Source organism: Ambystoma mexicanum, chromosome 6p (assembly GCF_040938575.1).
Source record: "Ambystoma mexicanum isolate Mex_15411 chromosome 6p, UKY_AmexF1_1, whole genome shotgun sequence".
NCBI lineage: Eukaryota > Metazoa > Chordata > Amphibia > Caudata > Ambystomatidae > Ambystoma > Ambystoma mexicanum.
Genome location: NC_090935.1, coordinates 158536885 through 158555770, shown reverse-complemented (window position 1 = coordinate 158555770; position 18886 = coordinate 158536885). Strand labels below are relative to the sequence as shown.

General features: G+C 46.5%; 1 protein-coding gene across 1 annotated transcript in view; it reads right to left on the bottom strand.

Moving 5' to 3' along the window:
• Positions 1-18886, bottom strand: part of NOL6 (nucleolar protein 6) — a 915540-nt gene that overhangs the window by 35623 nt on the left and 861031 nt on the right. The window contains exon 25 of the mRNA XM_069626862.1: positions 9962-10063. Within this exon, the coding sequence (XP_069482963.1) occupies positions 9962-10063 (102 nt within the window). The remainder of the gene's footprint in view (positions 1-9961; positions 10064-18886) is intronic.

Sequence of the window (18886 nt, the reverse complement as noted above, 5' to 3'; positions counted from 1 at the left end):
CAGATAGGTATAGACGTGTGCGCCCGCTCGGTGCAGATGGGCCACCATAGGATCCAGGCACTTGGTGAAGACCCTCTGGGCTGATCGGAGCTCGAACGGTAGGGCTTTGAATTGGTAGTGACATCCCGCAACCATAAAGCATAGGTAGCGGCGGTGTTTCCGGTGGATGGGATGTGGAAATAAGCATCCTCTAGGCCTAGTGATGCCAGAAAATCCCCCTCTTGCAACTGAGGCAGTACCTACTGTAGCGTTACCATTCTGAAAGTGAAGGGCTTGTAAAAACTTATTTAGCACTCAGAAGTCTAGTATGGGCCTCCAACCCGATGACTTTCCTTACAAGGAAATACCCTGAGTAGACTCCTTGTCCCTGTTGTTTGCTTTGCAATTTATCAATGGCACCCTTGGATAAAACGGCGTGGACCTGCTGCTGTAGCAGATGGATTTGTTTCTCTGTGTTTTGTAGCGGAGGGATGGTGGGATGTTTGACGAACTCCGGCGTGTGGCCCTGCTGGAGAAGGGATAGCACTCACCGGTCGGTGGACAAACTGAGGCAGCCCCGCCCCACTGGTGTGCAAAAGTAGGGTGGCTGGACCCGAGGCGTGCCAGGTTTGTTGTGCCAACTGGACCTTGGCATGTGAAGAGCCTCGCTGTGTTGATTACCCATGGAGACTTGTTCCTATAGGCATCTGATGTTGCATAGGAAGGGAATTTGTAGAATGATGGGGACTGGTAAGAAGGTCGATAATTCTGTGTAGTTTTTTGAGAAATGGTACTTTCCAGAGTGAAAGAACTGGCACTTTTACTGTAATGTGCCCAGAGAGTATGCAGTATCGGTCTTAATGGCTTGCATTATCTAGTCAACCTTCTTGCCAAAGAAAACTTCAGGCATGAAGTTGGTAGCCTTGAGCCAAACCTGAGCCAAACTTGTCTGCACAGTACTGCGCCATATCCCCTACTGTCGGAATCCAGTGTGTGCAATGTCCACTGAAACTGATATTGCATGACCGAAGAAGGGCGAAGGCCTCCCGTTTCTTGTCATCCGAGAGGAACTCTAGGATGGGGCCCATCTTGAACCAAAGCTCTCAGTCATATCTAGAAAGAATAGCCATGGCATGGCATGGCCACTTTGGTGTTTGTGGCGGGTGTCATAATCAGCCTCTTCCCAAAAGCGCTGAGCCATTTCCTTCTTTGTCCGGAAGGACTGAACATAAAGAAGAGGGTTTGCACGCCGCTGGTGACACCACAAAGTTTAGTGTTTGTGGTGACCTAAGGTATAGGGGCCAAGGCCGGCACCTTATTTTTCATATATCTCTCCTTCTTGGGAGGAAGGGTTGGTCATTGTCAATAAGAAGTCTTCTCAGTGCTGTTAAGTAGGGGTATGACTACCACCAATTTATTGTTGTTCCCACCGCTGGTACAGCAAGCTGCTTTTTTTCTGTTCATCTGGGGTTAGCCTAAACATTGTTGTCATTCTACCCACAAAGGTGTGGAAAGAGCTCATGTCATCCAGCGGAAAGTCTCGTAGGGGAACCTCGTCTGGTTCACCGTCTGTGTAACATTAAATCAATCTGCACCTGTGTGTGTAAATTCATCTGTGCCCGTGTGTGGAGGCTTGATCATCAGAGACTTCATTATCATCTGACTGTCGGTGAGTTGCGCCAGCACAGGGAGACAGTTTTCCCTCAGGGGATAAGGGAAAGACCTGTAAGCCACTTGCACCAGGATGTAGAAGATGAGATGTAGAACAGTCGGGAACCTGTGTTGCAGCTCTGACTACAGCGATTTCAGAGTGTCCAGAATGTATGAAGAGACAGCTCTAGTTAGCACAAGTGAGCAGAAGGGGCTACTGTTACATTGAAGAATCCTTCAGGCAGCACAGATAAGGCATTACATGTTAATTTAATTAAATCAATTAGGCACATAAGACAGGATTAGTACAGGAGCAAGGAGGAAGCCCACTAGCTCCCATCACCCCGGCTACCTGGTTTCAACTGCCTAAGGTGGAATACTCACACAAGATAACATTCCAACTCATCAAATATTCCACACATGACATCACTCAGTCACTTTTACAATATATAGGGGGTAAGGGGCCCTCTTTTTTATATGGGGGTATAAGACAGTATATATAACACAAGGACATAGGCTATCCCACCTGTCTGGCACTTGCCGGTAGTGTTTTACAACACAAATTGACCGATCATTGCATTTGATCTGTACATAAATTAGAGAGCACCAAATTTACATTTACACATTTTATTATCTAGTATGTCATAAAAAAGCCTAATGAGGCCATTGTACATGCATGACCATTTTCAACCCCATATATTATGGGTGTTTGTACAAATGATATCATATTAAGTATTCATATAATAACAATTTGCAATGGATTCTTATTGCACAGTGGAGGTTAGTACAAGTCGAGACTTAAAATGTGGTTGTTATAACCAATACAGATTGACAGATTGACTAGACAGATGTTTTGGTTATAACAACCACATTCTAATTCACGACCAGGACTGGCTCCAGGAGCCTTTTTGCAGTGGTTTTAAGGCCCTCAGGGTTCTGGTGGGAGCCTGATTGTGGCACAACTTGTGCCTTCTCACAGTGGTCATGACAATAAACCTGGGTGGAGACACGTGAGCAGGAGCTACCTTAGGTGGAGAAATGCTCCATATGGGACTGGAGGGGGATCACCTCCACCACTGTTCATTGTCGTTAGAAAAGACTGCCATTGAGTCTTCTAGGTCTGCACTGGGCTGAAGGATATTCCAGTTGATGACTGCACCTTGTCTGCGGTGATCCCAAGAGCCAGTGGAAGGTAGCGGGCAGGTCATGGTAGTGCAGCCAAAGTGGACGGCTGAGCCAACGGTGCAGTAGTGCTAGATTTAAATTAGGTTGCTGAAGGTGTAGCAGTGGATTGCCCATGAATGGTCAACGTCTGCTTCGAGGTTGACAGGGGTTTCGACTCTTGTCGTGATCGCTGACTAGGAATTTGAGGTAGATGGGGTCGTGGTCCCAGCTCTTGTCGCAGTTGTCGACTGTGTTGTGGTCGCTGGATTTCTGTGCACGGCCTGGGACGCCGACGTGTCTTTAGTTTTTGCTGACTAGGGTGATGGTCTCTTCTGAGTTGTTGTGGATGACTATTTCTATGATTTTTGGAAGGTCACCGATGGAGAAGATATCTTCCTCTGTAAAGATCCATATGGAGGAGTCGTATGAGCCTTTTTCCTGCTTCCCGACACCTCCTTCTCTGACCTGGACCTCTTCATAGAGGTGGTACGCTGCGTTGCTCTGCCTTGCCCGAATGAGACAGGACTACGAACTGAGGCCGAGTCAGAGGCCCCCCCCTGGTATCAAGCAATGCTATCAACAGTCAGTGGTGGTCTCACAGTGTTTTATTCTAGAACGACTGGCAGATGTCATACTCCTGTTTGACATTCGTCAGGTGCAAGCATTCTTCTGCTCGCAGCGGGCGCAGGCCTTAAAGAGACTCTTCTGTTTGGATTCAGCCATGGTTTAAGTCTCAACACTGGAGGAGACTCGGAACAAGAATCGGCTTACAGAAAAAACGGTGATCAACTAGAGAAAGACCCCAGGAATCGCTGGAGCACAGGATCATCAAACTGTGGTTGAAATGAAAAACCTTTTGTTAAAGCCTATGAAAAACATTGAATATTCAAGAGAAATTTGTATGAGGACTCCCAACACAAAACATGTGGTAACCAATCGGACGATGGCTGCCAGGGGTGGAGCTAAGGGGGCTTTCCTAATTGGACAGGGGCAGTAGGACCAAAAATGACTAATAGAGAACTAAAGAGACAGAAGTTTTCAGTTTAAAAAGAAACTGCTCTACATTACTGAGAATTCCCAGTATGACGACAGGGAATATTCACAGCATGTGAATCGATGAAAGATCCAATGCTGGAGATGTTCGCCTGCCATCTTGCTCTCACAATATTACATAGTAGAATACAAGTGGCAAAGAGCACTCAGGAGGCTATGGAAATCAGTCAGAATCAACAGAAAAAGAGAAGACTTCCCAGATAGCTACGACGTTTATAGTACATTTATGTGTTTTGACCACTCTTCAACTAGAATAATGTCATCTGTTCATTAACAGTTTATGTTAGTAGATATTACCAGGTTATCTCGGAATAGAACGAACAAACCTATGTCGCGGCATGCTCTGGGTCGGACATGGTGGTGGCAGGTGGGTTAAATATCACTTTTATAAATACATTGTTCCCTAATGAAGTAGTTCGCCTACCTGCCCACAGGCATTTTAATCTCTGCACAATTGTACATTTGATTTTGATGAATTTTGCTGCTGCCTATGTGCCTCTGTCCTACTGTGACATTATCTCAGATCGAGGCTTCGATGGGACAACTCAAAGTCCTTGCTAGATTAGCTATGTTCACACAGCACATAAGGGTGCAGAGATCTGGTTTTGCTGACCGCAGCCCTCACAATAAATGCTCCCCATGAACTAGAGTGGTCACTCAGAAAGCACAGTAGGATGAGCCGCAGCAACTCACTTGCTCTCACAGATGTGCAGGCAAAGACATTGAACATGTCTGCATTGGTACATCGTGTTCTAGCCATTTCGCAGAGCATTGTGGAACTTACATTAGTGGGACATCTTAGGAACAAGCACACATTCCCAGAGCACAAGACTCACTTTTGCAGGGTGGCAGATTTGGAGGTTGATCCCTGGGTATGGACAGAAATTAGAGTTCAAGTAGTGCATATATTAGCCATGTACTTGCGGTGTACTAGGCTGCTTGATAGAAACGTGGTGATGCCTCAGCTGGATATTTAGTTGAAATAGAATGTGACGGGGGGAATTTGTATCTAGTGAGAATGCCAAACCAACCAACCATCAACACTCATGAAAATTGCTTGGTGGCTTTCAAAACTCCGAACAATAGTGACAATCCTATCCTGATCCATGGGTGATCAAAACGCTAGGATGGTTGGTGAATAATTCTGGTCTTATACTTAGGCGGTATGCACCTCAGGTTGGCTATTAAATTGTTATCAGGGCACACATTGGTAAATCTTGACATTGTATATTGTATAGCAAATTAGAATTATTTTCTTCATATACCTTACTAGCACTGCAATGACATCTTTAATTATTAAATAGTTTAGTTTTATTGGAAGCAAGACACAAGTGATCTGATCTTCAAACAACAAAGCCTGTGAATACCATGATTATCTAAAAACATAAGCAGACTAAACACTCCGTGTGAAGGGGACAAAAATACTCAACTGCCTGAATGTCATGTAGACAGGGCCTTTTTAAGTGGACCGACGTGATTACAAGTTAAGCTCTAGAGACAATATGTCGACACTACATAATACTACGGCTACACAACTAGTTCAAGAGGACTGAGTATTTAAGTGCAAAGAAAATATCCTAGGTATTGAAAATTTACAATGGCCAGCGGTGGAATTGGGTATTTTATGGCACTCTCGTCAATTATGAAACATCTGTCCTTTCTCCTCATCAGCATATCCATGCCAAACTACTGCGGTCATATACATCAATAAAATGGCAGAGATTGCAGCCAGATGCAAGGGCCAACATTTTATATTCAGTGGTGAATTTAATCTCCAATGTGACATTCATCTAGACAGAAGTGGTGGATCAATGGGCAACGACAAACGGGATCACTAGACTCTGGTAAGAAAACAGGAATGACTTGCGTTAAATTGATCTCTGTACCCTATAGAACCCCAAAGCAAAGAACTACACACTTTAATGGCCAGGGTACTTTCTGAACAACAGATTAACTTATTAGTCAACAATCCCTCACATACCACATTAAAGGGGCTGAAATTGTCAACATACATTTTGCAGACAACACTCTGATAAACCTCCAAGAGCAGTAACACTCTTAGGAGCCAAGACATAATCTAACCCGTTGCACTCTTCATCCCTAAAGGACAGAAAAGCAGTAAAAGCCAAACTAGCTCCATTTTGGACCAAAGAGCCAGTGGGAACATAGCGAGAAATGCATTAAGCTGCTAACCTACAGGATACAGAGAGCAGATGTTAAGAAGAAGAAGAAAAATAAATCAACCCTGATGGTGGATTTTGGGTGTCTTGGTAAACAGGAAACACTGAAGCCTCGACAAACCCAATCAAAATTCTACGACTAAAATAAGACGCACAGAGCACTCCAATAATTCCAGTCAGAAAGAGAGGCAATTACTTATTAAGTCTTTAAAATAGACACTAAGCAATAAAACCTTCAGTTAAGTATGATAACAAAACTACTATTAAACACATTCATACATCCACAAATGGGGGTTCTAAGTAGAACCCCTACACTTCATGTTCAAGACAGTTCTTCAACAGTGAGCATGAGCAAGACTAGTAATACCTGTATGGAGTAAAGTGAGTGACGAGGAAGTAAAACTGTAGACTCAAAACTAGTATGCACAAGTAATCAAATTAGACAAACACTGCAAAACACGCTTAGGAGCAATCCTCGAATTAGATCCCTAACTTAGTAAATCCAGCCCTGCGATGTAATGGGGCTTAGTGCCAGAGAGTCGCCAGTTCCACAATATCTACAGTTCAGGTAGGTTAACTATTGGAATGAGCAATGATAATGGTTTAAATTGTGCTCCAAAAGAGGGGATCCTTGACTAGACCACCACTTATCTGTGTCTGGCAAGGGAAACATAGGGCCCTGACCTTATGTCCATGTAACTCAATTGAGGATAGGGGGACTATGAATCAGGTATTTTACCTTAACCCCCCCTTTACTCTGGTTTTCCCAGTGACCACTTCAGAGGTTACAGAATCGATTAGGGCCGTGCAATCTGAGCTTGGTGCGGTCAAGGGAGGCCCAGGGGTTGCGAGTGCAGAGGTTGTTTTCAGACATAGGATTTAGTTTTGATCAGTCGCGATACCTGTATTACGGCTCCAGCTGATCACCCTTGCAATGAAAGGAAGAAGACTTATGCGTAACAGGCGACCTCGGTAGACTTCCAAGGAGTAAAGCAGACAGGATGCAATATGAGCCACCGTGGTCAGGCGGCTACAGGCAATCTTCGATTGGCGAACAAAGGAGCAAGCCCTGCATGGCTTTGATTGGGACTGGAAGGCTGAACATGCAGGAGCAGGCGTCTTGTAGCACAAGTTGAGGATTCTCCAAGTTCCAAGAATGCACTTGGAACAGCGAAAACTGCAGCAAGGTAGCCCAGGAGAGAGCTTGTCAGTCCACCCGAGGTGGTCCATGGACACTTCGAAGGCTCAGCAGGCACAGATCCTCGAGCAGGGGTTGAGACTGGTCGTTCCCACCTATCAAAGCACAAACCAGTATCTTCTTGAGAGCAGGACTTGGCGGGAGGCAATGCTGGCCAGCTTTAACAGTTGTCCTTGAGCCTTCAGCGGGCTGAACTTCTTCATAGGGGTCTTGGCTCCAACGATGATCTGTTAAATGTCTTCACGAGTCCCCTTTTATCAAGGATTTGGAGAGGAGTCGCCACAAGGTAAGCCAAAGGTAAGGATCTGCACCATTTAAACTAGCAGAGTATGTCCAATCATGGACAGCTAGTGGCCAAACATTCTGCTCAGCAACCGACACTGGGATGTGCACTGGGACCATATAGTTCCAGGCCCCACAGACACAGGCCACTTTGCCCAGGAAAGAGCGTTTCATATATGGCAATTCTGAACCGAGAGGGCAGGAAGAAGGTCAAAGGACAGCATGGCCAAAGGACAGGGGAACATTTTGTTGGCAAGACCATTTTAGAGAATATGGTACTCTTAATGACGACATGCCTTAAAATGCAAAAGTGGACGTGAAAAAAGTCAAAAAAACTGAAAAATATCCGGTGTCACCAGCCCATACTGGGCACATTGTATTTGTAACCACAAAGTTGCAAAAGGAAAAATTATAATGATACAAAATATCCTAACTGCATATAATTTTAAAGCAGTGGTATCCAAAAGTTTTTATGCCGAGCCCCCATTGAGTAAAAATATTGCTGCTGCCCCCCAGATTTGCTACTAAAAATGTGTCACTGTACTCCTTTTTTGAAGTGCCTCGCTCCCCCAGGGGACAGTTTGAAGACCACTGAAAAGTGAGGTGTGCAGCTTTAAAAATATAAGAAATACATTAAGGGAGGCAGTCTCCCAATACTGCTCAGCAATGATAGTCTTATGGGCTGATACATACAAATGAGCACAAAGCAAGAGAATTAAAGAATAAGGTATTACTTAGCTAAAAGAAAAAGGTCAGGCCAGCAGTCAAAACAAAGCCCAAAGAAAGGGTGTCCCATAGAAATCTACGAAAGGAAAGCAGCACACACATTCTTTTCTCACAGTAGGCCTGGTGTTGTGGCTGCCAATATGGAATCGGTTACAAACTGGTGATGTATAGTCATAAAACACTAATAGAGGTGGCTACCTGCATCTCCCCCGTCATAGAGACGAACACGAGTCCTTCTGTTCAATGTAAGGTGTTAAAGAGGATTGTCTGCAGCCCTCTGGGGAGAGGTAGAAGAAGCCCTATTCGATGGCAATGCCACATACTCCTTCTGAAATACCTTGTCAAGTAGTGATGTTTAATCGATATTAATAAACAGAATCAAAAGGTCATTCTAGCCTGCAAAATGTCTGACAAATAAGGTATACTCTGCCATGCTTTAAAATCGCCCACAAGAACTATCTTATCTCCCCAGGAGGGAGCCACAGATTTATACCATCAGCCTTGCCCCACAATAACCCACCCACCACCTCGTATGGATTTTACTCCTATGCATGGTCTATTTGGCTATTGCTGCCTCCCATTTACTATCCCTAGCTCTATCTCTCCTCCCCCCACAACAAAACCAAAGACATTCCTACATTTACCAGGACTTTACGAAGAACCCGGAAACAGGCAGCTCCTGCCATCAATATGCCTTCATTCACAGGGTCCCATCTCTGATAAAAACAAAAGCTGACCTGTTCTACTTAACAGGAGCAAAACCAGTATGGTGATTTTATTTATCCCACACTAAAATAATCCAAGGGATCCAGACATAAGTACTATTTATTAAACTACCTGAAAAAGTATACCAGGTGGTCTAATAAATACACAGAACATTATATTCACAAACAATTCTACCTAAGCTATTCTAGAGAAGAATTGCTAGCAATTCTACAGAATAGGAAGATACAAAATGCATTGTTCATGTTCAATATTAATATCAGGAACTTACAAGACAATCTAGCCATACTGGGAGACTTGGGGGGCACGTGTATGTGCTACTGTGGAGCTCAGAGCAAAACTTACATTAGGCTATAGTTAATCAACTGCATTTGAGCTCAGGCACTTGAGTTGCTTATCATTACTTAACAGCGGCTCAGCTTCATAGGAAGGTGGAATAATCACGTGCAAGCAGAAGCAGAAGTTCACAAACTAACATGTCAAGGTAGCCTTACCAGGTGTAAATGTACAGCCACCATCTTAATTTCAGTGCTGTCAAAGGCACACGGATGAGGTCAGTTTTCCACCACATCTTCCATTCAACAACATGCAACACTTCTACTCATCAGCCCATATATATTAACTAGCAAACTGGCCGCAATGCAGCAGATGGGGTTCACAGATTGTGTGATGTCCACATGGCTCATGTCTAGATCAGCAATGTCATGTGCCTTTGGGCCATTTTCAGATTTCCGGACTCTTAACAATACAAACCAGACATTAAAGAAAAGCTAATGCTGGTAGAAGAAGGTTACAAATACAAAGGAGGTCACACAAAACTGTGCATACATTCATTAACCGATGTAGGGCCCGATTCACAGAAGCATTTTATAACGGTGCATTCCCATTACAAACCACTATGTGAATCAGGCGCTTAGAGTCTATCTACATAGTCAGAGTATCAAAGAAACCAATTTTTAAAGCAAACTGTTGGTACTTGTGCAAATGCCGTGAAAAATAAACTTACTTTAAAAGACTGCGGTGCAAAGCCTGACGGGTTCCACAGAACTCCAATCACTTCTCCGCCGTACTTATCATAGAAAAACAAGGCAAGCTCCTTGAAGGCAGCCTGCAATAGATAAAGTGGTAAGAAATCAGTAGGAAATCAAGTTCATAATCTGAACTGACAACTTTAAATTTAGCAGAGCTAACATGTCTGATGGATGCTCTTTTTTTCTAGACATTCTCCATCAAGCAAGTAAATAGTGGACAAGAACAGAGTAACCCTTAAAGGAGCACTAGGGTGCAGGAACCACTCAATGAGGTTTCACTGGAAGGGAGGTGCTGCATGCATGAAGGCACTGTCCAAGTGACAAGTGGCAGTCCTGCCTAGTCTCCATGTACCTAAAAACATGACCAAACTGGTTAAATTTAGGCAAAGACATAACTGGCCACATCAGCTTCTGCTGACAGACTACACCAACAATAAAAATCACTCCCCAGACCAGCAAATGCGGCAGTCTCCTCCAGAAGTGCAAGCCTGACTTTTCGTCCCTTTAAATAAGATGTTTCCACTAGAAAAGGAGTCTTCGCTAATGTGATGGTGTGAAATTCATCCCCTGGACATGGTCTGCTTGGTGATCGCAATGAGGCTCATTCTTTAAATTCGTAATTTGAAGACAGGGAGCTGTTACGTTTGCAATGCAACGTAAACTGCTCCCCAGTGCCAAATGTTCGTCATTTGCACAGGAGAGGGAAAAAGCGCAGGGCAGGAGGCGGCTGTTATAAGAGGCGTCACGAGATTGCTGGTTACCTTTTCTTCACCCTTCACCCTTCACCCTTCAAGGAGGAAAGAAAGAGTAAGGGAAGAGAACAAAGACCCCAGGACCGGACCCCTTCCCAACCAAGGAATGGTGCAGGACTAGAGAGGAACCCAGGCAGGGACCTACCAAACCCCAAAGACCAAGTACCAGACTGGAACCCAAAAGGGCAAGGAACAAGGCAGGGCAGGGCACAAGGAACAAGGCAAAGGATAGGGAGCACTGGGCTAAGCACGGGGAAGAAACAGGAACAGGACTGTAGCAGAACAGAGACTCAGGCAAAGTAGGGCTCCTGGAGCGTATTCACGGAACAAACCGCGTTCAGACGCGTTGTTTCCGGGTCTGCGAAGGCTATTTATAGCCTGGGACCAAAGCGAGGCTTGGAACGCAAGCCGCTGTCACTGCGCATGTGTGAAACGTTGGATACTGACGTTCCGCGCATGCGCAGGACATTCAAGATGGCCGCGCCCAGGGAGCCGTGAGCCCGGACCGCGGTACGCCATATAGAAAGGCCCCAACGCGGAAACAATCTCCAGGAGGGAGACCGCCGCAGCTGAGGACCCCGACCCCCAGAACAGGTGAGTGGCGCGCGCTGCGTGACACCGGCATACACATGTGAATGCCGCCTGTTGCCCTACACGTTTGTACTCCGTGTGCAAAGTAAGTAAACGCTTCCTGGCATACCATGTCGGGCAGATGTCAATTGTGAGCATTGCTTACCATGCACGCATGCACGCATGGTAAGCAATGTTCCCAATTGCAATGAAACCCTGCCTGGCATACGAACATGTCGGGTAGGGTTTAATTGTAAACGCTGCCTACCATGCGAGCATTGCAGGCAGCATGTACAATGGATCCCTATGCGGAGCAACTGCTTTATGCTACTGCATAAAGCTGGTGGCCCCCTAAGGGATCGCCGCCAGCTTTTGCTCCAGCATGAAAATCCATGCCAGCGCAAATGCTGGAGCATTTGTATGGCGAAGGGGGAGAGAGGCGGCAGAAAGGCAAGTTGCGTTCCGCCTCTCCTCTCTGCCATATAAATGATTGAATGTGTGTCGTGATTGAAAGACTTTTACGCCTTTCAATCACCTTATGCCACTGACCAACATGAGCCCCAATAATATCAAGTACATGGAAAGCCAGAGGAGCTCCCCATCAGGTCCGAACTCTTAGGAAAGTGAAATGTAAAACAGGTGTCCCTATAGGGTCTCATCAATTAAACCGATGGGGGGGAGGCAGGTTTGCCACCTCTGCATAGGTTCCATGATTAGACCATATTGCCACATGAGTGATGAACAGATGGCTCAGATTGTGTTGATCTCTTTTCCTTGGCAGCGGGTAGCAAAGCCATCAAAATATGCCATTATCACCAGTTTATAGACACAAGAAACAAATGTACGCTGGCCTCTATTTAAAAGGAGATGAAATGCTCCACCAAACCTTTTTGTTCAGACAATACATTACTTTGGGACCTGCCTCGAGTTGCCTTTGATGTCAGAAAGGAAATCCAGTGGTGCCAAAGGAATCCCTGGAGCTTCAAAAGAGTGCTGTTGCTGCCTCCTTTCATGCCACAGAAAAGAATCCATCGATCACCGAGGATTTCTGTTGGGAATAGAGGCGTCCACCATTGCAATGACGTAATGCAGCTTAAAGGTCATTTTTTAAACTGCACCCCTTTAGTACAAATAACATACTTTATATAGCACTTCATGAAGGGTTTTCTAAGCGCTCCAACATGTGGTGGTGTTACCAGTTTTTTCAGGGACCCCAATTTATTGACCTCATAGGGTTTGGGGGCTAAGGTTGGCAACACTATATGAATAGTCTATGAAGCATGAGGAGGCTGCACTTGGGATAACAGAAAAGACCACCAATAAAAATTCTTACTTACACGTTTGAAAAGGGCAATAAAGCTTTGCATATTCCTGCAAGCCATAATCACAAGTAGTTACCATTTGCATGAATCATCTGCATGCCTGTTACAAGTAGAGTAAAAATGTAAAGATATAATCGAAACAGCGAAGGGTGCAGAGTCTGATGCTCAATGACCAGTGGTAGAACCTCTGGCTTTTGCATGGGGGGTTTCGGGCTGCTTTATCTGCCGAGCTCGCTGGAGAGGCTACTGTGACCAAGGGTGATGTCCTGCAGTTCTAATCACCCAAGGACAGCTAGGGGAGGGCTGGATGGCGATTCTGCACTCCCTGTGGACTCAGCAGGACCTCCTGCTGAAGAAGGAGGCACTACGACTGGATCATGATACTTAGATCTGAGAATCAGACAATTGCACCACATAGAAGACATCAACAACATTCTGCAGTTGTTACTTGTTTGCAATTTCTGTGCCCGTTTTGGAAGTAGTGGAGGCAATGCCTCTCGAAGAACAAAATGACTTCCATTCATTAATGTAATGTACTTTCTGATGAATTAGTCCTTCTGCTTACAGATTCCTCATCTTGGAAATATCCTCTCGGAATAATAATGGCTACAGAGGTTTCTTCAGCCAGCACGCGTGCTCCCTTCGGCCCATGGCAGCTCCACTTTGTGTTGTTGGCGCCCAAGACTAAATGTGACATCCAGGGTGGTATATATGGGTCCGGCTCCACTTCATGACCAGTTCTGCCCAGTTTACCCCACACTCATTAGCTAAGGGACCGCAGAACTGCAAGAGGTTCCAAGTTACCCACAAAGAGGGTTAGCCTGGAAGGGTGATGAGAAATCTGTTGGAACAGCTAATCCATTGGTAAGAGCTGTTTTGAAGGGGACACTTGTTCCCATAACGTATTCCTTGCTCCCACTGCTTCCATGTTCTAGGAATACTCCCAAAGCAGTATAGAACCGTCACCAGGAAGCTTTCGAACACCACTCGGCGCAGGCTGACGGATAGCACAATAGGCGGCAGTGGTCCCCACAACAGAGCTAACAAGTGTGCTTTCACTGGCCAAAGAGGTGCAGTGCCTCTGCCAACCAAAGAAGCGTGATTGGTCCTGCCTCCACCACTGGCAATAGGACAGAAGTCACCATCAAAGGAGACTTGGTAAGAATATCGAGCATTTCCAGCTTGAATCCCTCCAAAAGCTCCAGATTAGATGAGCTTGTGGGGAATGGTGTCTGAACCAACTTTGGTGGTGATTCAGGGTCTGAGTCAGAGCACCTGGAGCAAGTGTTGCAATGGCGCTCACTGGAGGACAAGGAATCGTTGTGCTTGGAGTCGCTAGTAAGCGAGCAGGAAATACTGCAGCACTTCTTTCTATTCTTGTCCTTTGTCCCAACCGGGGGTTCTTTGGCCTTAAAGCCTGAGCATTGTCTGTCTCTAGAACTGGAATGCTCAGAGGAAGCTGGGAACGTTGCAGGTGTCCTACCCTCCTTTTGGAGGGTGGTGAAGAGCTTTGCGGTACGCTCCCTCACGGCCTTTGAACACAAACTGTCAATATCCACATTCGTTGTAGTGAAGCTGCAAGCAGATATGGCAGTGATTTTGTGGGTCGGATACGGACTTCCCACACTACTTGAATAGCTTGCAGTCAGAAGTCTTCTGGAGAGACACCATGCAGCACGTAAATCACTAAAAAAGCTAGTGTCGTTTTTCAAAAGCAGCGTGCTGAAGGAATGGAAAAGAATAACAGAAATCATGGCGCACAGAGAACACCATATACACCACCCATTAAGTCACATCTGGAGCCAAGGGTGCCATCAATGACTAGCAGAGACAACACGAAGTTGTGGTGCAATCTCTCGAGGCTTAAACAAATATCCAAAGTCAGCCTGATGCCAAAAGGATATTTTCCCAAGAAGAGGAATCTTTCGGGAGAAGGGATCCATTTGAAATTTGAAATAGAACTGCACTCAGCATAGCGAACGCATTCAATAAAATACAGGTTTTTACATAGACATCCATCTAAGAATATGGACCTCACATAGAAATAAACACACCCATCCACACTATACACATCCCTACCTTGTGTACAGGCGTGTTATAAATGACTCCTATCATACCATACCTGCAAAAACCAACAAGTTACCTACCAACTGGTAACGTTCTTTTGATTGGATGTTCCTCCAACGTATTCCACATCTTTGACATGTAATGTCCACAGCTGTGTACTTGGAAACTTTTTCGGTAGAGGGCCTCCTGCGTCGGGTCCATGTCCGTCGAGGGCGACGTCACCGGATGTTATAAATAGGACGCACGGTGCCCGTAGCCTCAGTTTATGTTTTTTCCCCCATAACGTGTGACCTGCACACTTCCAATGCCTGCTTGACTGCACATTGAAGCTTACGTTTCCGCAAGGCTATCGCATAGGCAATTCTCCAGAGGGGCAGGCTGGAAGGGTGATGTGGAATACGTTGGAGGGACATCCAATCTAACCAGTTGGTAAGTAACTTGTTCTTTGTATGGATTGTGTCCTCCAAGGTTTTCCACATCTTTGACAGACTCCCAAAGCAATACTAGAAAATGGAGGAGGGAAAAGAATTTACAGTATCCATTCAGATGGCAGAATAAAGAACCACCTTATCAAAGGCCATATCTTGACCATGGAGTGTATCCAGGGAGTAATGTTTAACAATGGTGTGGATAGAAGCCCATGTGGCTGCATCACAAATATTCCTAATGGGAACTCCCCGCTGCAGGGCTGTGGAAGTAGCCACACCCCTAGTGGAATGAGCTTGCAATCCTTCAGGAGGGTCCTTGGCCGCCAAACGTTAACATTCAGTAATGATGAGGATAATCCAAATGGACAAGGTCTGTTTGGTAACAGCCTGGCCCAATCGGTGTCCAGCATATCCCACAAAGAGTTAATCGTCCCCTCTGACCCTGGACATCCAAGAAATATAAAAGCTCATAGCTCTCCTAGGGTCCAACCTATGGAGTCGCTCCTCTTCCTTACCAGGATGAGGAGGATAGAGAGAATAACCATTTCTGGCTCAAATGAAATTCAGACACTACCTTAGGTAGAAAGGAAAGCCGTACCCTCAGTACAACCCTATCTTTGTGGAACACAGTCAAGGGCGGCATAGATGAAAGTGCCTTCAATTCACTCACTCTGCAAAGTAACCGCAACCAAGAGCACCGTCTTGAAAGACAATCTCAAAGGACAAGAGTGCAAAGATTCAAACTGAGCACTCATGAGAAATTTCAAAACCAAATTCAGATCCCAAACCAGCAACTGGAAAGGGGACGGCGGGAACACTTTAGTGAGCCCTTTAAGAAATTGGTAAATCAACGGAATCTTAAAGTGAGAACATTCTTCAGAGGAGTGCTTGAAGATAGACAGCGCCGCCAGGTAACCCTTAATGACCCACTTGAAGGCCAAAGAAAGCAATAAAGACAAAACCACAGGAATGGAACACTGAAAAGGATCAACATTTTGTCCTCTGCACCAGTCGCAAAATTTACGCCAACGGTACAGGGATTGTGTTGCTGGCCTCCTGGCCGAAAGCAAGACTCCATCACATCATCCAGGAGGTCCCAATCCTTATACCTCAGCCTTTAAGATACCAAGTGTGAAGGTTGGGAGTACTGACCTCTGGATGGAGAGCCCGACAACCTGACCCCCATCCCACCCCCCCTTTCACCTCTCGGTAGGGAAGAAGATGTGGAGGACAGATGGACATTTCTAGAAGGTCCGGGTACCACGCTCTCCTGGCCCAATCCGGAGCAATGAGGATCATGCGGGATCCAAACCTCTGTAACCTCCTTAACACTTGAGGAATGATGGGGACTGGAGGAAACGCGTACAGCAGTGGGAATTACCAATCCACTACGAATGCGTCTCCTAAGGCTTCTCTGGGAGGAAATTCCCTTGAGCAGAATCTCTCGCACTTTCGGTGGGCACTGGTTGCGAAGAGATCCACGTGTGGGGTTTCCCAAAGGGCGAAATGTTCCAGAGGCCTTCCTGAGCATTGTCCTCTCCGGCCAGATGAACTGCCAAGAGCGAAATTCCTTGCTGGATTGCCCAGAACCAGAGCTGCATTGCCTCTCTGTACAACGGGAATGATCCTACACCCCCCCTTTTTGTTGAGGTAATGCATGGCCACTGTGTTGTCCGTCATGATCAGGACACTCTTCCCCCGCAAAGACGGCAGAAAAGCCTTCAGGGCCAGCCTGATGGCCCTCAGCTCTAACAAGTTGATGTGGAGTTTGGACTCCAACGGAGACCAACGACGGTCAAGTCTTCGGCATGAGCTCCTCATCCTGTGAGGGAAGCGTCCGTCACTACAGTCACCGCCGGCCACGGTTGCCAAAACGGCTTCCCCTTCATCAGATTCCCCTCGTTGGCCAACCACAGAAGATCCTAGGAGACAGAGATTGGAATCTGAACAGGATCCGACATCTTGCCTGAGCACTGCGACCACTGCATCTTGAGGACCCATTGCATGGATCTCATCCTCAGCCTGGCCTCTGGCACCAGAAAAATGCAGGATGCCATGAGGCCGAGCAACCTTAAGAATTCGGAAGCCGGGAGACTCTGGGCATGTTGAAACCTGTCCAGCATCTGCACAATGTGATGAGCCCTTACCTTGGGTAGTCCCCAAGGACTTCTTGAAATTGAGGGAGAAGCCCAGCTTGTGGAGGGGGTGGCAGCTGAGACCGAGGTGATCCAAAGCTTTCTCGGGAGAACAAGCATGGATCAGCCAGTCGTCCAGGTAGGGGTAGACGTGAATCCCCCCCCTCGCCTGAGATACGCTGCCACCACCACCATTAGCGTGGTGAAGACCCTCGGGGCGGAGGTCAATCCGAACGGCAGGACCCGTAACTGAAAGGGCGAGTCTCCAACCGCAAACCTCAGGTACTTCTTGTGCTTGGGATGGATCGGCACATGAAAGTAAACGTCCTTGAGGTCGAGAGACACCAACCAGTCCTGAAGTTGAAGGGCCTGGCGGACTTGAGAAAAAGTGACCATCTTTAACTTCGCCTTCCTGAGAAGTTTGTTCAACCAACGCAAATCCAGGATGGGTCTCAATCCGCCGCCTTTCTTTGGAATCAAAAAATATGGGGAATACCATCCCGTGTCCCTCTCCGCTACAGGCACCAGTTCTATAGCGCCTTTCTCTAGCAGGGTCAAGATTTATTGCCCAAAGAGCGGATCTGAAAGCTTCAAAGAGAGATTCCCTGGTGGATTTTCGTGAGGCCGCTGTAGGAAGGGAAGGCAGTAGCCGTGGGGTATTGTATCCAGAACCCACGCATCCAAAGTAATAGCTCGCCATTCTTCGAGATGCTGAGACAGTCTGCCCCAAACCGGCGAACGATGGGACATGGCCTCATGACTGTTTTGGAGCAGCTGCGGCAGTGCCTGAAGGCAAATAGGCAGCTGCCTTAGCGGCTTTGTCACCTCCATTTCCCCGACCACCATGGGTACTTGTACGCTGACCCCTTTGACTGGCAGCTCCTCTCGTTCTACCGAAGGAGGAGTAGTAACAAAAAGAACCTCCCCTCCACTGCTGTCCCCTTGGACGAAAAGGCGGAGGGTGACATACAGCTGTGCTTAAAGATTTTGCCGCAGTTTTTGAGGTCGGCAACCTCTCAAGGCTCTCGTCAGCCTTGCTGTTAAACAAAAGCGCCATCAAAGAGCATGTTCAAAAGACTGGCTTGCACATCCGGAGCAAAACCAGACTTCCGCAACCACGCAAATCTGCCTATAACGGTGCTCACAGCCATGGACCGGCTAACACTGTCTGCCGTGTCCAAACCCGACTAAAGGGATTCACACATAGCATCCTTGCCATCTTGCACAAGGAACCCATCCCTCTCTTCCCTTTAGGGAATATGCTAAGCCGCAAGAGAAAATTCCAGAGTGTGTGTGAAAATCTTGCCAAGGCACAGTGGAGTTGGCCGATTTCAGCGCCATACTCTCCGCAGAAAACACCTTTGGTGCCCAACCATCAAAGCGTTTTTCGTCCCTATCAGGAGGGATGGTAGGGTACGCCACCTGCCTCGAGGTGGTCGTAGCCGTCTGACACATCAAACTCTCGGGAGTGGGGTGAGATGAAAGATAGCTGGGGTCGCTTCCGGAAGGGTGGTATTTTTTTGTTAACGATTTGTTAATTGCCGGAAGAGATTGTGGGTTCTGCCAAGTAACCGCCACCCTTTTCTGCAAGATCAAATGAATAGGGAACAATGGGTCAGAGAACGG